A 21,396-nucleotide genomic window follows, 5' to 3' on the forward strand; every position below is an offset into this window, starting at 1 on the left:
ACCTTTTTTTTTCATAGTCTAGCTTGAACCAGCAGCAGTCTGAGGGCTGGAAATGAAAGAGCAGCAGGTGGGGCCAACTCACACACAGAGTACCTGTTGCAATAAGATGGTTGACGAGCGTGTATCTATCCCCAGTACCCAGCAACGAACATGGAAACACAACACTATGGAAGGGGACGTTGTCCTTGGCCATGAAGTTATAAAGCTGAACCTGAAAAGAAACAGGAGATGGGCTGCATGGTTAAGTCACACAACCCCCTCACTCTCTGCTGCCCCAAATGGCTGAATAGTATAAAGGGCATTTTTTGGAGGGGTGTTATCATTATTAAGTGCAATAGCCAGAAGCACAGATGCCCCTGGGGATGGGATATTCACATGGGTGGAGACAGGCACCCTGGGTCCTACACATGCTCCCACCCCATCTCCAGTGCTTTGATACACCATCAGACAGAACATTTGCCTGGATTCTAGACTGAAGACACACATGAGAAAACATCCTTTACATAAACATCCTTTACATAAAATAAGCTTATCTGTAAGGGATCTCCCGGTCTTACTCCTGTGAGTGGCAAGTGTGCAAAACTAACAAGCTCATCACCTGTTCTGGGTTCTTCCACCATTTCTCCCACTGGTCAGTGTAATTTGCTGCAATGGACAGGTAGCCAATGGGGGCATCAAACCAGACGTAGAACACCTATAAGGGGGGGGGGAACAAAACATCAGGGGATGGTTCACAGAAGGCAGCCAAGGGAGCACTTTCCGGTAACATCCTGCCTTTGCACTTTTGCTGACCAACATTTCACTTGAAATTTGACACATCTGCTAATACACATACCGTATAAGACGACCGGGCATATAAGACGACCCCCAACTTTTCCAGTTAAAATATAGTGTTGGGGATATACTCACCGTGTAAGAAATACGACCCGGCGTATAAGACGACCCCCGACTTTTGAGAAGATTTTCCTGGGTTAAAAAGTAGTCTTATACGCAGGAATATACAGTATTTTCAATCCTTATTTTTTGAATTATGGAAGGCCATAAAAAGGTAAAGGTAACCCTGACCATTAGGTCCAGTCGCGGACGACTCTGGGTTTGCGGCGCTCATCTCGCTCTATAGGCCAAGGGAGCCAGCGTTTGTCTGCAGACACCTTCTGGGTCATGTGGCCAGCATGACTAAGCCGCTTCTGGCGAACCAGAGCAGTGCACGGAAACGCCGTTTACCTTCCTGCCGGAACGGTACCTATTTGTCTATTTGTACTTTGACGTGCTTTCGAACCGCTAGGTGAGCAGGGACCGAACAATGGGAGCTCACCTTGTCGCGGGGATTTGAACCGCCGACCTTCTGATTGGCAAGCCCTAGGCTCAGTGGTTTAACCCACAGCGCCACCCGCATCCCATTATGGAAGGCCATACTGATACTTAATTTCTAAAACAGGGCAGGCCACAGCTCATATCTTTAAGACAATGCCAAATATGTGGAGATTAGCTGCTGATTCTTCAGTGGTGAACTGTTGGTTTTCTGCACATGCTCAAATGAACCAACACTTGACCATTCTGGAGCTGTACCACAGGTTTCAAGGGTTGAATCAATAATTAGCCGCAGGCATAAGTCCTGGGTAATTAACAAAGCGATCAGTTTAAGTCGAAGTATGAATAAATTAGATTGGAATTAGAAAGCATTTGATTGACTGGCAAATGCGATATGAAGTTACTAATGCGTAATACCATTGAGAAGGTTATTTTAGATGTTCAGAAAACAGACACAACCCAGACAACTTTCTGGGCTCCTTTTACAATGCCCTCCTTTTTCTCCAGGGACCCCTGATGCTAAGTTGTTCTGCCTCTAGACTCCCTACCTGCTAGAACTCCCTGTCTTTCCTGTGGGGCCCCTCAAAAAGAAAAAGCCTTGGACCACAGAATAAGAACAAGCACTCAGCAATACCATGAAAGGATTAAGCAGTGACCCCCTGGGTCCTTACCCCATCACTCACCTTGTCACGGAAGTCATCCAAAGGGACTGGCGTGCCCCACTTCAGGTCACGAGTAATGCAACGTGGCTTGAGCCCATCACGGATCCAGGAACGGCTGATATATCTTGCATTGGGGGTCCAGTCCCCAGTGGACTGAGAGACAGCCAGCCACTTTTCCAGGCTCTCTTCTAGCTAAAGGTGAGAGGATCAGAGACAGTGAATGGGGATCCTGTGTGTCTAGGGCTCATTATGATTGCCGACAACACTAAGCAAATTGTACATCACATGTACATCGTACTGTCCTTTAAAGACAATAGTAAAACAAGAGAGACTTACCTTGGGCAGGTCCAGGAACAGGTGCTGGGAGGATCTCACCACAGGGGTCGCCTGGCAGACTTTGCAAACTGGTTTCTGCCAGGATGGAAAGAAGACAAGGCCATGGTATGCTTGACATTAAGCCCAGCAAGTAAACAACATGTAGGAAGTAGTACTGAGCCCATATGTAGGACCGCCACACATGCAAATTCTTGTGCACTGGAAATTTATTATTGGCTGCACCTCCCTTTGTTTTGACTGACAAGCCCAGGTTTTAATCAATGAATTGTTTTCCAGGGAGCAGTGATTTGGGAAAAGGATGTTGAAGTAAAGACTAATAACTGTGTTTGTTCTTCACATGGATCTATGCTATTTCCACCACCACCATTACTTTTCCTATGCAAATCAATAGAAATATCACTCTCTCCCTTTTGAATACAGGGTCTGTGCGCTCTCTCTCTCTCTCTCTCTCTCTCTCTCTCTCTCTGTGTGTGTGTGTGTGTGTGTGTGTGTGTGTGTGTGTGTGTGTAATATTCCCCCCCCCCCCGTCTTTTCTGGGGATCCATGCTCTTTATTCCCACCATCACCTGCACTCCTAAATTCCAATTGTACACAATCCAAAACAGTAAAGTCTCCCTTGAGGGAAAATCACTTCAAAATTTGGCAGGTTTTGTATCATCAGAATTGCTTTCAATTCTGGTATCAGATACCTTTTCTTTTTCAAAAATTTGGTATGCCTAAAGCACTCTAGAGGGCTCTGCTATGCCTGCAAAGTTCATCTACTGTAAAAAGCGAAGGACCTTGGGCTTGTACTGCTGGATTCTATGGGGAGGAGATGGGTGGTGGGGAATCTGTGCTAGCCTAGCATGGTGCAAATGAGACACATTCCACCATTATTTCTAGCAATCCAAGACCAAGATAAAGAGAAATGCTAAGTACGCAGGTTCCCATGACCATATGGGTTGCAGCACCTTAAGTTCAGTGGCATTGATCAGTTTGCCACATTTGTCGCACTGGTCCCCACGGGCCTCTTCATAGTTGCAGAAGGGGCAGATGCCTTCCACAAAGCGGTCAGCCAGGAACCGTGCACAGTTCTCGCACTTCAGTTGATCCACTGTCTCTGTCAGAAGGCAATTGCGCTCCAGTAGCTTCTGGAAAATGTCTTGAGCTATCCTGAGGCGAGGAAGAGAGGAAACATATGAAGGAGGGACATCCTGAACCTTCATATGGCACACACCCAAAAAATTAAATAAAAATCACATCAAGGAAAACTTGGCAGTCAATCCATGAACAATAAGCAGACCAGTGTTTGTCTTGGGCTTGCCAACTGCATCTACACCTTCTGCTGAGGATTCTCTAATACAGCGGGAAGGCTGGCAAAGCACTTCATACCTCTAGGACAGGTGTGAGGAACCTTTGGCCCCCCAGATGTTGATGAACTACAACTACCATTAGTCCCAGCAAGGATGACCAATGGGAAAGGGTGTTGGGAGTTGTAGGTCCAAAGGTTCCCCACATCTGCTCTAGAACATGGAGTGCTGCCCTCCTGTGCCCACCATGGTCCAATTCATGGAGGAGGCCCATCTCATGACACCACCCGTAGTGTGAAATTCATGGCTCAAATGTCCATTGGTTATGAACCTTTCTACGGTGCAAAGGAAGTCCCACTGACTTGGTTCTGTATTGCTGAACCCTGTAACATGCGGCTTGCCTTACTTGCTCAAGCCACTGGAAAACGACCAAACAGCAAACACCTGTGTTTTCCAATGGCATATTAGTGCCTGGTGGTGTAGGTAGACTTGATGGGAACTGGTGCCGACTGATCTTATTTACACACATTTAGACCACTGAGTATTATTATTATTAAATCCAAAGTGTTGTCCAAAGGTTAAACTGCATCTTATCTTTAGATGTGTATCTGACCTTGCTTCACAGGGGGACTGAACATGCTTCCTACAGCAGTACACGTAAGCAGGGTAACTAAAATTCTATCTGTCCCAATTAGTATCCTTGGACAATGCTGTTCTGCTCATTCAGAGAGAGGGATAAAAGTACTGTTACAAATCACTTTATCAGTTTACCACTGAACAAGACAGGCCTGGAGCCAGTACACCCAAGCTGCTAACCAGTCAGGACTGCATTCTGAGTTTATCTGCCAGACCCCAGATATGATGTGGAGCACATGAAGTTCTGCTTACAGGTAGGTAGCCGTGTTGGTCTGACGTAGTCAAAACATAAAATAAAAAAAATTCCTTCCAGTAGCACCTTAGAGACCAACTAAGTTTGTCATAGGAATGAGCTTTCGTGTGCATGCACACTTCTTCAGATACTTTTCTGCATCACACTTAGTGGCACCATACACTCTTTTGTAATACACCAATGGCAGCTATTCAGAAGAAGAGAACCCACATCCTAACTCAGCCTGTGCACCAGTGGTTCCAAGGACCCCATCTGCCACATTAACCCATCAGTAAGTTACTAGCCCACAAGGAGTTCCTTCTCGCCCACATATATGATGCTTTGTCATTTGTAGCCCATGGCTACAAAAGCTAAATTTTGAAAAGCTTCCCTTTTTCTGGAGAAGTCAAAAATTTGCTACATTGAGCACAGTCATTTACACGCATGCCTTAAACCTGTACTTGGCACCAATGCCTCACCCTGAGCGGTCAGTCTGAGTGGAGTGGCAACAATTTGAAATAATTTAAATAAAAACATACAGGCATGCTTTGTTTCATGGCACCTGGACCTCCATGGTCACAGAAACTGTAAACAAGTCCGTCAAACTTTCCTGCCCATCTCTAACAACCAGTTTTACAGTTGTTAAAGGCTAAGACAATGTGTGGTTTGTAAGAGAGAGTGCAAAGCAGTGCTGCCACATGGGGCATTTGTGCTCCCTTTCCTGGCAGTACTTACTTGGTCTGATGGGGTGTGGTGGTGCGGCCAAAGTAGTCAAAGGAGATTTTGAACCACTGGTAGATCTGGGCATGGACAGTGTAGTACTTATCACAGATTTGCTGCGGTGTCAGCCCCTCCTCCATGGCCTTTGTCTCTGTGGCAGTGCCGTACTCATCAGTACCGCACAGGTACAGTGTGTTCCAGTTGCGCAAACGACAGTACCTGGACAAGACACAAGAAGTGAAGCAGGATGCCTATTGCTACCTGCAAGGACCAAAGCTTCACACATTCCCTCTGTTACTTCAAATGGGTCAAAGCTCTGCGGAAAAGCACATGCTTTGAATGCAGATGGTCCCAGCTTACATTTCTGGTACCTCCAGTTAAAAACACTCAGGCAGCAGGGCTGGGAAAGGCCTCATCTTCAGGTCTTGGGGAGCCACTGATACTCAGAAGAGAGCAGAAAATGGGGCTGCATGGACCAGTAGTCCACTTGATGTGAGGCAGCTTCAATGATCTCCTTAGATTAACAGTTAAACCCTGTCGATGATTAGTTGGAAATAACCCCCACTGAGCTCAGTGGCTCTTACTCCCTAATAACTCTTTAGAATTGCAGCCTAAGGCCTGCCTAAGACCCAAGTTGCAATACACAGAAAATACTCTTTATTTCCTTTCATAATATGTATACACTGCCGTTCTCAAAGTAGTTTACAAAGTGTATATAGGCAACGTAAGCACAGATATCCAAGTACACATATTGTGGGATTTTGCAAATTCATTTTAAAATCAGATTCATTAAAACAACATCAAATAGCAAGAAATCAATTGACTCATATCACCAACCACTCTGGTATTACCAGGTACAAAGGCAGCTCCGATGGAGTGGATACACCTTCAAAATAAAATGCCAAAAGAATAAAGTCTCAGCCTCCCATTAACCCACCTCCCCTTTTCAAGAGTCGGTGGTGAAAGGCATCATCATTTTACCTGGCAAAAGTATCAGCACTGAGGACACAGCCAATGATATTCCCAAGGTGAGGCACGTTGTTGACATAGGGCAGGGCGCTAGTGATCAGCACGTTCTTCATGCCTTCCACAGGAAGTCTGCGAAGATGAGACACAAGAAATAGACCCAGATTTTAAGGAGAGAAACTGTGCAGGGAGGAAAAAAGGCTGCTCTGTGAGGTTACACTGTAAGTATCTGGGCTCCTGGGGAAGTTGCCCCTGCAACTTAGAAAGGGAAGTTCTTTATAGGCTGGATGCTAGCCTTCTGCAACACCAAGTGCAAACAGATCCTGATACTCTGCTAAATTTGCAAATTGGCTTTTGACTTCTAAACCTCATGGCTGTGGGGAAACTCCATTAAAATTTATCACACATCACCACAAAATGGCCTATAAAGAGGAGGGGGCTGTTGTGCTGTGCACCATGTTGCATTGATAAGGGTTAACCGCCAACCCTAACACCAATGTCAATGTTCACCATTACTAGTTACAGGTAGGTAGCCGTGTTGGTCTGAGTCGAAGCAAAATAAAAAAATTCCTTCAGTAGCACCTTAAAGACCAACTAAGTTTTTATTTTGGTATGAGCTTTCGTGTGCATGCACACTTCAGCCCCCACATCATTCAAGACCAGGGCATTTTAGCCCAGCAAGGTACTTACATAGGCTGCTGTGGCTTCCAAGGTTTGGGGAGGCCAGCTGGCCCTCTGACCCAGACTTCTGCAATTTTTGCAATCTCCTCCTCAGACAGAGACCTCTGAGCGGATTCCTCTTCCTAGAGAGAGGAACAAAAATCCATCTCCAAACCTGCTTTGCAGGTGCTTGGCACCCAGCACCCACAAGGCAATCACTATGCTGATGCAAAAAGTGGCACAGTCCAAAACTGCAAGTGTGGCTCAAACACACCAGGGCAGTTGGCACCGCCCCTTGGTGCATCTTCCCTCCCCACATGGTGCTTTAGTACTTACTGGGCTAAACCAGTCAACTAAACAAATCCTAAACATCTTCTCAGAATCTAGTCCAGGCATCCCCAGACTTCGGCCCTCCAGATGTTTTGGACTACAATTCCCATCATCCCTGACCACTGGTCCTGTTAGCTAGGGATCATGGGAGTTGTAGGCCAAAACATCTGGAGGGCCGCAGTTTGGGGATGCCTGATCTAGTCATTGACTTTAACCACATTTTCACAAGCAGAAGGAAATACTTTGTTTGTTTTATTCATTTTATCTGTACGCCACTTTGCCACCCCCAAAAAATGCTCAAAGCAGCTTACGAAAAAGAAACAGAGATGCATTTCAAACAAACACGACAAAAACAATTTCATAACAACATAGCAAAGCAATAGCACAATAGGACCACCCTGCTGAAGGCCCTGCTCCTGCCTTTATCTACCTGGCCCAGGGCAGGAGCTGACAGGCTTCCTAAGGACTGCTGCTGCTGCCCAGCAGAGAGAGCTTCTTCCCTTAAATTGTTTTTATATCCTTTTAAATTCTTTTTTTAGTGTTTCAACGGTTTTTAACTGGGCTGTAAGGGCACTTGGTGGGATGCGCCGGGGATGAGAGGAGCAGGGGGAGGCCCCATTACAGAGGTTCTGGGTAGGGGGAGGTATGGTGTGGGAGGAAGGGCAGGCCGGATAAGGGGCACATGGCCCAGGCAGTTAGTGACTGTGCCATGAGCCAGCCCCTCCTCCAACCTAGGGAGTTGGAGTTGTCATATTAGCCAGCCCTCGGGTCTGCAACTGCTGCTGTTGAATGCCAGGTCGGCCCAGAATAAAATCTTCCTCATCCATGATCTGATTATGGATGAGGACGCTGATCTGGCATGTATCACTGAAACCACGGTGGGTGAACAGGGTGGAGTTGGTCTCACCCAGCTGTGCCCACCTGGGTACTCAGTGCAGCATCAGGCCAGACTTGAGGGTCAGGGAGGCATAGTTGCTGTGGTCTATAGAGATTCTCTATCTCCATGCTCTCTGTCCAGTTGAGGGGGGGGGCGAATCTAGAGTGTGTGTTTCTGGTGTTGGACAATCGGGACAGATTAGGGATTCTGCTGGTTTACCGCCCGCCTTGCTGCCCAGCAATCTCCCTTCCTGAGCTGGTCTCTGGGGAAGTGTTCAGTCTTCCCTTTCCCTTTCCCACATCTGCAGCCCTATGTGCTACTCTTAGCACCATTTGAAGAGAACTTGAGGTCTGGTTCACACGGAAGGAGGGCAATACCTTCAGCTCATTAGTAGCTGGCTTCTCAAAAGGCTGGTTGGAAGCAGGATGCTTCTGCAGATAAGCCTTCAGCTCCAGCAATCCTTTGGGCGTCCACACAGATTCAACAGCCTTCTTGCAGTACTCCTTCTGGTTCATGTTCTGGAACCATCTCCTCAAGGCTTTTAACTCATCTTTAAAATAAAACAAATTCCAGAGGAAAAATCTCTCCTTGGTAGTTGCTCAGTCTCAAATAGAAATGTATTAGGTTCCTATTTGTTAACACCTACACCCCACAATCTGCGGAGATCCCTGCCACTGACTCAAAACTAATTGGAGGGGTACACCAGACAGGAGACCTCTTCTGGGCAAGAGAAGCATAGTTGGAATCAGCAGTGATCAGAATCAAGATGGCCTTGAGAAACTAAAAGCTATCTGTTGTACCTTTATCTCAGTGTGGTCCAAACAGTGTTTTGAATGCCCTAGGATCCCTCTGTAAGATGACAGTAGTAGCAGACAATCCTTCCCCTGAAAGAGTTTGCCAATGCTGGTCTTCCTCCGTAGCAAGCAGCCACAAGAGCATGTAAGGTTGTTCCTTAAGGTGCACTCAGGGGCAACACAGCAACTGAGCAAGTCTCATTGGTGCTGCATATGAGCTGGTTGTGTCCTAGAATTCTCTGCAATGCAAGGGGGCTCCCTGAAGGCAGAAAGTTTGGCAATGTTCCATATGCTTCCATTACTGAGAGAGGGAAGAGTGTAAGAAGAAGGACCCCGCAAAACCCCAATTATGTATGCATGCATGTATGTATGTATGTATGTATCTATCTATCTATCTATCTATCTATCTATCTATCTATCTATCTATCTATCTAATCTTTCTATCCCACCTTTCCTCCAAGCTCAAGGTGGCATTAACGGTTCTCCTCCTCCCCATTTTATCCTCACAACAACCCTGTTGGGAATGTGACTGGGCCAAGGTTGCCCAGAGAGATTCATGACTGAGTGATTAGGGATGGGGAGAGGAGAGGAGCCAGAGTAACACCTAGAGGCTCATCCAAACCAGCACGCAGATCAGCACATCAAAGTTGCCTCCTGTGGCCTTATAGCTTGGCCACAAAATGATCATCATCATCATCACTTTTAATTTGTATACCGCCTTTCTATCTTACAATACTCAAGGCTGTTTACAAGCTGAAGAAACAGAATCTAAAGAAATACAAAGCAACCTTATAACAATCTAATGCAATACAAAAATGTGATAATAAAACATAGCTTTAAAATAAGCAATCAAATAATGTAACGTTCAACAATCATAAGGCCTTTGGCAGCATCTCTCACCTGGCAGGAAGGATTCATCCCTTAACAGAGGGAACAGGGCACCCCACAACACGACATCAACAGCTGACTCAGCGTCCTAGACAAAAAGGTTAGGGGGAAACTGGTTTGCACGTGTGAACAGGAGGGGCAACATGACTGCCAGGACAGAACAAACTCTAGAACAGAGTTGCAAAGTGTTTCCCAAAAGGACCAAACTCTTTCCATAATATGCATCTATTATTAAGTTTAAACTTTCCAGAATTGACACTGAAGAGACTTCCATGCCTCTGTTAACCATTTTATCAGAGGGCTCCTTTTTATAATTACAGAGCAATTTGCAAATTTCCTAAATGTAGCAATTTTGCATAGGCTGCTTTATGGTGCATGCACACATGCACACACACACTGCAATCTTTTAACTAACTTATGTAATTTATGTTCTACTAGCTGGCCCGGCCACGCGTTGCTGTAGGTCATCCCTGTGATTCCCCCCACCCTGTCCCGATCCATGACGTATCCCGCCCCTCCTCCCTCCAACCCCCTGGCTCATCCCTGTGTTTCGGTAGGATACCCTTCCCTCTGTTTTCCCCGGGGAATGTTGTCCCCTCCCCCTGTATCTCCATACATTGGCCCCTGCACACGCATCGTGAACCTTTTTATATATTTAGATTTTTAAAAAATTGAAATAAGAACATGAGAAGCAGAAGTTATTATTGTTTAATTTTATTTTGGGGGTTGTCATTTATTTTGGTGGGTATTGTATGATTTGGGCATTGTTGTGTGTTTTGGGGTTTGTGTGTGTGTGTGTTGTTATTTGGATTTTCTAATTTTGTAGTAGGTGACCCAGAGAACCACTTTAATAATCCCGACTGGGGGGGGGGATGGGAATCAAATAGTGAAGACCCACAGCCCCGTAGCAACAGAAGGCGAGTTCTGAAGTGCCCGAGCTCTTCAGTTCCATAAAAACCCCAGGAAGTGGCAAGGGGAAGGTAGGATATTGTAAATCAAGGGGTGGGGTGGGGGATTGACCAATGCAAATATCTAAGGACTTAAACTGGGGAGAGAAAGTGCATGGTTGGTTTTTTTTAAAAAAAGACACAGAGGCTTGCAATCAGTCATAGTATAAAGCCTAGGTTAAAAGGGGCACAATTGCCCTTACTTAAAATGGCCGCCGGAGCCTCGCATGTGACACAACGCCCACTAAATTTTAAAGTAAAACCCCCTTGCCGTGCCCCCAAGTGCATTGCTGTGGATTACCACCACCACCCCGGGCCTAGTGGGGGCCTGGCAGCCTGGCAGGGACCTACATAAAACAAGGGCCATGCTGCAGCCTGCGATCCGGGCATTCGCCCTCTCCCCCCCCCCCCCGGGCCTAGTGGGGGCCTAGCAGCCTGGCAGGGGCCTAGGAGTCTGGTAATGGCTGCCTTGGTGGTTTCAGTTGCTTGGTTGATGTTTGCTTGGTTGATTATTTGGCGTCACCCTTCAGAGCTTTTGCTGATGACAGCATGCAATCTGCCTTTCTATTGGATGCTGCTGGAGTCTTCAGAGCTTTAAATCACTATTTAAGGTATGGAAGCTGTGCTTTTTTGGAAAAAAATGTATGCCAGATCCCTCACTTATGGGCAAGGTACGCTTTGTCCTAATTTGATGCAATTTGGTTCAGCGGTTACGGAGAAAGGCTGTGACCTCTGCGCGCGCAATGCCTACATTTTTATATATATAGATAACTTTTGCATTTGTGCTCAGTGGGCCATAAACAAATTATATACGGTATTTGATTTATCTTGTCAGCAAAAGCCAGCATAACATAGCAATTTAGTACACATATTCTGTAATTAGCTTTTTATATAAGACGATAAACTTGTGTTCTAAAATGGTCACTGGGAAATACAAATGCACCAACTGAAAGAACAGATGTTCTTGTCCGATCTCTTACCCAAGGCAGGATAGCCTTATGCATTCTGTGACTCTATTGTTCCAAATTGCAGGGCCGGCTCTAGGGGTAGGCTGGGTGGTGCGGGGCACCAGGGAGCTGGGCTGGCAGGGGGGCGCCGCGCGGCAAAGCCGCGTGGAAACCAGGCTGCGCACTGCGCCCGCCCACCAGGGGGGGCGCCAGAGCGATCTCCCCACCATGGTGCCAGGGCACCCGACATGCTTGAGACGGCCCTGCCAAATTGCACAAGAACAGCACTTGGTATAAAATTTAGCATCCAGAGAACTGCAGCTTTTATTATTTCATTTTGGAGTTTTTAGCCCTTAGGCATAGCTGCCAAGTTTTCCCTTTTCTCGCGAGGAAGCCTATTCAGCATAAGGGAAAATCCCTTAAAAAAAGGGATAACTTGGCAGCTATGCCTTAGGGTGAGAAAGCTCAGCAAGCATTGCACTCACGCATACAGGCCTAAGCCTCAAAAGTCAGAGGTGATGCCTCAATGGCACTTCAAGCAATTATAGTTCTCTCCCCACTCTTTGCTTTGCTCCCCTGACTTTGCTTTGTTTCCCCCTCCCCTTGGTTCTCCTGTGACAAGAGCCGCATAAAATGATGTGTTGCAAATGGACAAGACCTTGGCTTGGAACCAGTCCTGCCAAAGACAACCGGGGGGGGGGGGGAGATTCTAAGTAGTGCTAAGGAGATTCTTCACCAGGACAAACAAAATTGCTTGCACTGATTGAGCAATCTCCCTGCTCCTCTCCACACACGCTGTTCCGGGGGTTCTTCTGAATCTCCTGAACAGATTTGGAGAATAAGGGGTGGAATTCCTGTTGTGCAAGCAGGATTCATTGCGCTGGCGCCCACTAGTGCAACTATTTAGCCTGAAAGATCCAGAGTGACTGGATATCCCTCTCAACTCTACCAATCCTTTGCCAGTAATGCTAAGTTTGCTACACAGAGATTCTTACTTACCCCAGCAAGATAAGGAGTACCCCTTTTGACAAGGGTCTGGTCGATGTAGTTCAGTGGTTTCTGAATAATATCCAAAACCTCCTCTCCTTTCTTTCCATGCACCAAATGAAGATACAAGGCTGCAGACAAAGCAGGCTAAAAGGAAAGCCAGAGGAGAGGAATTTTAAGGCCCTCTTATGCCTCGTGTTGGGGACGCAGGTGGCGCTGTGGGTTAAACCACAGAGCCTATGGCTTCCCGTTGCTCGGTCCCAGCTCCTGCCAACCTAGCAGTTCGAAAGCACGTCAAAGTACAAGTAAATAAATAGGTACTGCTACAGCGGGAAGGTAAACTGCGTTTCCGTGTGCTGCTCTGATTGGCCACATGATCTGGAAGCTGTATGCCAGCTCCCTCAGCCAATAATGCGAGATGAGCGCCGTAACCCCAGAGTCAGTCACGACTGGACCTAATGGTCAGGGGTCCCTTTACCTTTATGCCTCATGTTGTTATCTTTCACCCTTGCTCAAAAGTAGGTTGTCCTCTCCTAAGATTAGAACTGATACCCTATTTTACAATGAAAAGAATAGTGCATACTGGCAGCCCTGGATAACAGCAAATATAAAAGCTAGTTTCCCTCCACACTGTCACAATTCAGAATTAACCAAGGAGCAGAGAATGAATCCTATGCAGGACTACTGTATAAGAAAGGATGTGGAAAGGGAAGCAGGATCAATTCTCACCAGTGTCCCACAGCAAGCTTGGTGCTTGCCCCAGTAGTCACCATTTTACTTTTAGCTATACAGACACATTGAGCTCCCCTGCCCCCCAGCCAATTCATTCTAATGGCAGACATTTTGCTCGCCAGATTTTATATATTTAGTTCCTCTGCAACACTTGTGCTAATGAAGACATAGAACTTGAGGAAACCCTAAGCAGATGAATAGGTGGCTTCCCCACCCCCCACTTAATGATTTTCATTGAGTTTTGTAGGACAGAGTAGAGGAGCAGCCTCAATAGTTTGGGCTTCCAACCCAATGGCATTATTAAGCAAACCCCTTCATCTTCTTCCCTGTAAGTAGAAGGTTATTATTAATTCTATGGGGAAAGTGCTGCATCGGTAAACCAAGGGGGAGGGCAGGAGGCAGGGGAGAGAAAACCTATGCTCCAAACATTAGGTGTAGGAATGTAAAAAGCCAGTTTTCCACTCCAGCCTGCATTGTTGCATGCAGCCCTATCTCCTTTCTGCTGCAGTTTGTCTTCTGTCAATAACTAGGTTATTTGCCCTACTGTCCGCCGTGGTGAAATTATGTAATTTATGTATTTAACTATGTCAATTACATAGTATGTTATTCCACCCCATTAATTTCAATGCAAAGGAGTGGGAGCTCAATTATGTACTGTTTGCTGACTGAAAGCAACAGAAGCAAATACTGACTGTATTTGCTGGATTGATTTCCATTGCAGACATGAGACAAATAAGTGCATGTTTGCCGTTTCCTCCACCATTTCTGTTTTTGTCAGAATTCTCCAACATTCCTACTAGGTGACCCAGCCTCCATCAACAGGAAGCTTAAATAAGCATCTTGCACACACACCCAGGGGCCCCTGCAATATATAATCACTCCCTTCATACACCCCACCAACAAGAACTGGGCATTTTGGAAGGACAATAAACTGAGTCAGTCTCATCTATAGGCATCTGCGTATGTAATTAAAGAAAATAAAGCAGCTACTATAACCTTCTTCTCTTCCCGCCCGTGAACAATACCATTTCCCCTCCATGAACTGCAGAAACATGCAAATGTCCCCACCATAAAGAAACACAGCAATGCTTCACACACCTCCAGCTCAGTTGCATCCCACTCAAACAACTGATTGGAAAAATTGCTCTCATCCTGGCCAAAATCACGAATTTCTTTTCCAGATAAATGGAAGAAGTACCTAGAAGAAAGAAAGCAGAAGAAACTGAGCACTCTCCACTGGGAATATGCGCACACTTCTAGATGAGTTTAAAAGACAATCAGGAAAACAAAACGATAGTCGTGCTTGTGTTCTATCACAAGGAGCCCTCATTAACCCCTTCTGTTTCCAAACCCAACATGACTGCCCTTTCACATTCTTGTGATGGAGGCTGATTCACAGATCTTGCTTTTCTGTGCTCTTCTGCTTCATGCACTCCAGTATGTGATGCATATCTTGTTTCTATGATTTGTGCTGGCATGATCCAAGGCCACTAGAGAACCAGTGTGGTACAGTGTTCAGAGTGCTAGAGACCTGTGCCCAAATCCCTATTCAACTATCAAACTCACAAGGGGGTTGGGGTTGGGATAGCAGTCACTATCTCTGCCTTCCCTTTCCAAACAGGATTATTCTTATAATTAAATGGGGAAACCCCCACGTGGGCTCCTTGGAGAAAGACACCAAAATATAAACAGCAATAGAGATGAAGCCTGCCTAACATTCAACGGGAAAAGATTCCAAAGAGTAGATTCTAGCACTCACAAAATTCCCCATGAGGACACTGGCGGGAAACCCAGTGCCCACAGTCACGGGGGCAAGCTGGCACTGTTGGCCCACTCCATTGGTTTGGATGGGACAAATGGTCTTCACCACCCAGAACCCCTTCTCCCTCACTAGCAGTGGGGACTGGCACGGCCCAGCAGAAGGCTGCACCAGCCTGATGGTGTCGGGAGATACTACGCAGGCCAGTGCAGACTTCCACTAGGCTGCGTCGGTCCCTGCAGCGTTGGGAGACACTGCACAGGCTGCTGCAACCTCACACCAGGCTTCCACGACGTTGCGCTGGCCCATCAATATGGGGGGGGGGGATGCTGGGTCTCCTTCAAACAAATATTGAGGGGGTGGAACACACCACAGCTTCACAGAGTTGGTGTCCCTGCTCAGTGGCCCTGCCACCTGGCTGTTGTAGTGTAAAACCCATTGAGCCCATTGTTACAATTGTCATAATATATATTGTACAGATGAAAATAGCATGGCTCACTCATTTTATGCCAACTGCAGATATCGTTCAAAGCCTGGGGCTGCTTGCCTTCCCAGCTGACCCACCTGTTCAGAATTAAATCCCGATGTACTGGGGGAGGGGGGAGTTGGAAGAACAGAAGCAGGCTTTACAAGGCTTTATAAGGTTTTGTAAGTATCTGCTTTATAAGTTACAGAAGAGGAGGGAAAGAAAAAAGAGCACATTATGGAGGATTTGGAGCTTGAGTAATGGGGTGCAAAGGGAGAAGTTGTCCCCTCTCCTACCCTATGATGAGCTGGGACCACCAAGGGTGGTTCTAAACCCTGTCCTCTAGCACAAAGAGGTGGCTGTGTATGTTCTGAGGGTTGGGGAAGCCTAGCACAGACCTATGTAGGATTGTAAATAAACCAGTAGCAGAGTGCTAATGAGTGTCCCAGCTCCCCCCCCCATCTCCATTTTCCTCCACAGGAGACTAACTGCAGCGGTGAAGTTATTTGTGCACATGATGTAGAACTCTCAGCAATATCCAGTCTACAGTGGTACCTCGACTTACGAACGACTCGACAACCAAATTTTTTGACTTACAAATGGGGCAAAACGCTTACGAATTTCTCGACATCCGAACGAAACCGCGGCAGATTTAGATAGGGTTTTTTTGACTTACAAATTTTTAGATGGAGTTGCTTCGACTTATGAATTTTTCCGTTTCCAATGCGTTCCTATGGGAAATCGCGTTTCCAATGGCGCTTTTCGGCTTACAAATTTTTTGACCTACGGAGGTGCCTTCGGAACGGATTAATTTCATAAGTCAAGGCACCACTGTATTTGATATCAAGTCTGTGAAATTTGAAAGCTAGCTAGCTACTTTGCAACTTACTGCTGCTATTTGGATTTAAAATGTGACATACGTATTTTTAATCAGAAGAACACAGCCACATATATGAGACTCAAACAGAAAGCAAAAGTCTTCAAGCTGGCTGTTGCCCAATTAATACATCATTTTTGTATGGACTCAGGCAAATGATAACAACCTACTGAAAGTGATGCAGATTCCCAGGATCAGTAAGTTTTTTAAAATACTTTTTGTACCTGTGCTTCAGGCAACTGCTTTGCTCGTACTATCAACACCGCTGGTGTTTATCTAGCATCACCAGTACCCTAGACATTGGGCACAACACACACACACACACACAGAGTTCAAGTGATGTGACCAGTAACTTGACTTGGAAAGCACACAGGGCACCCAGGACCTCATACTTACTGGCAAATCATATTTGTGGAGAAGAGGAAAGACTCTTTTTCCAAGTGCAGAGCTGGCAGCTGTGAGCGGGTGAGGAATGGGACGATATGAGCTGTCAAGGAGGAATACACACAAAACAGAGGTACAGTTTACACACACACAAGAGAATTAACTATTTTCTAGCAGGTCTTCTTTGCTTGAGCAACTAAGAAAAGTTGACAGGGGGCAGAAGAGAATTTATAGCAAAATAGTATATATATTTTATTATATAGGAGTTGTCATATGCGGGCCCACATTTTTTAATACCAGATTTAGTTGCTTCAAGTTTATGGTAAAGCCTAAACTTTGCATGTGAACAGTTTCAGGTTCAACCCCCACTATCCCCAGATACAGATGGAAATATTCATTGACAGGAGTGCCACTCAATCCAGCAGTTAGCCCTCATTTTTGTCTCTAGGCCCAAAGTTTACCGGTAACTAATGATACCAAACAAACAAAATTGACATTTTGCCAAATTAAAAAAAATCTCCCTCGACAGCAATTTTACCTGGAAAAAAGAGGACTTATCTGGGGAAAACCAGATGTATGGCAATCCTAAAATTGGGTTCAATGGCAGGTGGGACTGCCAAAGTTTGTTCCCAGATGCCGGCCCCTTTTCTATCTATCTATCTATCTATCTATCTATCTATCTATCTATCTATAAACACATTGATTCAATGCACACAAGTTAAACACATGTAAGTTGCGGACTTACTGTATAGACTAGAGTTCTTCAACTGTGGTTTCCCAAAAGTTGTTCAATTACAATGGCCATCATTCTGGACCACCAGCTAAGCTGGCTGGGACTACTGGAAGTTCCAGTCCAACCTCTGGGGACTGGTTGAAGTAGGCTGTTGCAGGCAGGGATTCCTGCGGGGTACCGATTCTACACCTGCGACCACTAATGTGGGTTAGGATTCTTCCATCTTCTCAGTCCCACTCCCCACACATGACAAAGCAGAAGTTAAATGGCTGTCACATGGAGGATGGAGCAAGCTTGTTTTCTCCTACTCTATCAGCTAGGACCGGAACCAAACTTACAAGTAAAGGTAAAGGTAAAAGGACCCCTGACCATTAGGTTCAGTCAAGACTGACTCTGGGGTTGCAGTGCTCATCTCGTGTTATTGGCCGAGGGAGCCAGCGTACAGCTTCCAGGTCATGTGGCCAGCATGACTAAGCCGCTTCTGGCGAACCAGGGCAGCACACAGAAACACCGTTTCCCTTCCCGCTATAAAAGTAAAGGTAAAGGGACCCCTGACCATTAGGTCCAGTTGTGACCGACTCTGGGGTTGCGCACTCATCTCGCATTATTGGCCGAGGGAGCCGGCGTATAGCTTCCAGGTCATGTGGCCAGCATGACTAAGCCGCTTCTGGCAAACCAGAGCAGCACATGGAAACGCCGTTTACCTTCCAGCTGTAGCGCTTCCTATTTATCTACTTGCATTTTGACGTGCTTTCGAACTGCTAGGTTGGCAGGAGCTGGGACCAAGCAACGGGAGCTCACCCCGTCACAGGGATTCGAACTGCCAAGCAGGGCTTGTGCTTATTGTGTTGCCAAGAGATGGCAGAATTTGTTTCCTGTGGCCTTTCAGACTCACCCCGACCAGTTACCAAAGACAGTGTATTCTACTAGCAAAACTAGGAGCTTAAGCCATCTATCCAACTCATGCACAAGACCAGATGAAGATCGCTTCCTCCTCCCAGTCACAAGATATAGAGCCAAAAGAGCCCTCCAGGGTTAAAAGTCACCTTGTCACTGCCACCCCAAAAGCAAATTCAGGACCTCCCTGCCTACTGACAATCAAATGGCTGCCATGTTGTTTTTTAAAAGAGGCAGAAAATGGTTTAACCACAGTGCCACCTGGGTCCATTCCTGCTATTTATCTACTTGCACTTTGACGTGCTTTCGAACTGCTAGGTGGGCAGGAGCTGGGACCGAGCAACAAGAGCTCACCCCGTCGCAGGGATTCAAACCGCCGACCTTCTGATCGGCAAGCCCTAGGCTCAGTGGTTTGACCCACAGCGCCATCCGCGTCTCCCAGTAGGCCTGGACAACATATAGCCCAGGACTGGTATGAGCGGCAGACTGCAATGGCAGCTTCACTCAGCAATATATCATGGGTGAAACCACCATCACTCCTCAGTCTTTCTTCTACCAGTACCCAGCGCACCAAGGGAGAACAAGTTGCAGCAGGCACTGGAGGCAGTGGGACTCAGGAGAGGCAGCAACTTCACCAGTGATAAAGCGCTGAGTGAAACTGCCACCTCACTCTGCCCTCATAGCAGTGCAGAGGGAGAAACAACCTGCATCGGCCAGGCGCAATACAGCTTGTTCCTCCCGCCTCCTCTTTAAACCACTTGGCTGAGCAGCGTGCCACTGCCCTTGCCTCAGCCAAGCAGTTTTACAGAGCCCCCAACCCACCACCGGCTCGCATGACCCAGCGGCAGGGTGGGGGCTCTGTTAAAGTACTCTTGCTCCCCAGCTGAGGAAACTTGATCCTTCTCCTGCTAGGATCAGGGGTGCTTAGATGGGACGGGAGGCTCTGCACCCTCCAGCTGAAGAAATCTAACAGAGTCCCCACCTCGCCTCCAGCTTGTGCTAGCCAGAGATGGGGCTGGGGCTCCCTTAGACTTCTCCATTGAGGTGTGCAGGTGAGTCCCTCTTGGCGAAGATTTTTAAAGGAGCCCTGACTTCGCCTCCGGCTTGCGCAAGCTGGAGATGGGGTGGGCCACATCCCTTCGGCCCACCATGGGCGGGACGTGGAGCTTGTTCAGCTAGGGGGTGGAAGCCTTTGCATCAACCAGCTGAGCAGCACTGATGAGAACAGTGACAGTTACACCCAGCGCCTCACGGGGCTGGGGTCAATGCACCTTGCTCTTTCAACATTGCGGCATATTGCCAGACCAGGATGCTTGGCTGGTGATAGATCGTGGTGTTGAAAACCTGTCATCGCCCAGCCCTAGTTGTAAGAAAGGAGATTCTGACCAAACACAGAGAAGAACCTTCCAACAGTAAGAGCTGTTTGACAGTGGAACTGTTTTCCTCCAGAGGTGATGGGTTCTCCTTCCTTGCAGGTTTTTGAGAAGCGTTTGGATGGCCACCTGTCATGGATGCTTCAGCTGAGATTCCTGCATTGCAGGGGGTTGGACTAGATGACCTGGTTTTTGATTTATTATATTTCTATGCCGCTTTTCATTCAAATGAGTCCCAAAGTCGCTGACAAACAATAAATAACAGGATTGAAGATAACCGAACAACATAATTATAGCATAGGGTCTCTTCCAATTCTATAATTCTATGATTCATAACCAATCCAGGTTAAGGGATGCTAAATTACAGAACAGCAGAGGGTGGAGAAGTCCTTAAAAATCAGAATTCAAAGCTCTAGTTACAGGTAGGTAGCCGACGTAGTTGAAACAAAATAAAAAAATTCCTTCCAGTAGCACCTTAGAGACCAACTCAGTTTGACATTGGTATGAGCTTTCGTGTGCATGTATCTGAAGATATGTGAAGAAATGTGCATGCACACGAAAGCTCATACCAATGACAAACTGAGTTGGTCTCTAAGGTGCTACTGGAAGGAATTTTTTTATAGAATTCAAAGCGTTAGATAGGGATGGGGGGGGGATCCTAAGGTGGAAAATCAAGGCTGCTGCTGCGATAGGATTTGGTTTTTCATTTTTAGTTCATTTCTCTTTTACGTCGGAACAGTATCGTCATCATCATCATTATAGCAATCTCCCGTAAGCCACCTGGGCGAAACTGGGGTGTTTCCTGGGAAAGCGGGGCGCACCCCCTGGCACTCACTCACCCTCCTGAGGGACCCACTTCAGCTCCGCAAGGGCGCCGGTGGCTTCGGCAGCCGCCAGCACCTTCAGCGCCCCGGGACTCCCTTCGCTGAGGAACAGCTTCATGCTCGCAAGTTCGGACCGCGCTCTGCTCCTCAGCTGATGCAACTGGGCTTCCTCCTGCTGTCCACGTGGGCCGTGAAGCCGGCCGCCCGGACCCTCCCTCCGCACACCCACTTTGGGGCCTACGCACGCACGCACGCACGTCCCGGAACTACGACCCCCACCATGCATTGCGCACAGGACGGGAAGTTGTCGCGACAGACGCGAGGGGAAAGGAAAGGGAAGCAGAGTCGGAAAAGGAGGGGCATGCAGGTAGCTTGTGCACATGCGCACGTATGTACGTATGCACACGAATACGCTGATGTGATATCATTGTGTGTTTAGATAGATAGATAGATAGATAGATAGATAGATAGATAGATAGATAGATAGATAGATAGATAGATAGATAACATTATCACTAAAAGAAATGCAAAAAGCTAAATCGCAACATGTCTGATATCAATAGGCAGGGAGTTCCAAAGTCTTGGTGCTGCCATACTGTATATGGGTCTGATTATGGAAATAGGTTTCCTTAAGTATTAAATTGTTAGAGTTCCTTATTAAAATGCCTATTTACTGCATCTAATTATGCACATTATCTTCTTGATCTGTTGAATTAATGCAACAGCCACTCTTCCCACGCACCTGGTGATTCCCAGTAACTAGCTTTCA

General features: G+C 46.7%; 1 protein-coding gene across 2 annotated transcripts in view; it reads right to left on the reverse strand.

Moving 5' to 3' along the window:
- MARS1 (methionyl-tRNA synthetase 1) overlaps window positions 1-20,838 on the reverse strand; it is a 29,390-nt gene extending 8,552 nt beyond the window's left edge. The window contains exons 1-14 of one of the 2 annotated variants that reach the window (XM_035102407.2): window positions 20,643-20,838; window positions 16,813-16,903; window positions 14,413-14,512; window positions 12,595-12,729; window positions 9,714-9,789; window positions 8,397-8,569; window positions 6,843-6,955; window positions 6,168-6,284; window positions 5,202-5,405; window positions 3,260-3,461; window positions 2,310-2,384; window positions 1,995-2,165; window positions 599-694; window positions 94-211 (exon numbers count right to left, since the gene is read on the reverse strand). In XM_035102407.2, coding sequence (XP_034958298.2) covers window positions 94-211; window positions 599-694; window positions 1,995-2,165; window positions 2,310-2,384; window positions 3,260-3,461; window positions 5,202-5,405; window positions 6,168-6,284; window positions 6,843-6,955; window positions 8,397-8,569; window positions 9,714-9,789; window positions 12,595-12,729; window positions 14,413-14,512; window positions 16,813-16,903; window positions 20,643-20,745 — 1,774 coding nt within the window. In that variant the 5' untranslated portion in view covers window positions 20,746-20,838. The remainder of the gene's footprint in view (window positions 1-93; window positions 212-598; window positions 695-1,994; window positions 2,166-2,309; window positions 2,385-3,259; window positions 3,462-5,201; window positions 5,406-6,167; window positions 6,285-6,842; window positions 6,956-8,396; window positions 8,570-9,713; window positions 9,790-12,594; window positions 12,730-14,412; window positions 14,513-16,812; window positions 16,904-20,642) is intronic. The other variant, XM_035102415.2, reaches the window with a different exon arrangement.
- Between the last annotated feature and the right edge of the window lie 558 nt (window positions 20,839-21,396).

Source organism: Zootoca vivipara, chromosome 2 (assembly GCF_963506605.1).
Source record: "Zootoca vivipara chromosome 2, rZooViv1.1, whole genome shotgun sequence".
In the NCBI taxonomy this organism is placed as follows: Eukaryota; Metazoa; Chordata; class Lepidosauria; order Squamata; family Lacertidae; genus Zootoca; species Zootoca vivipara.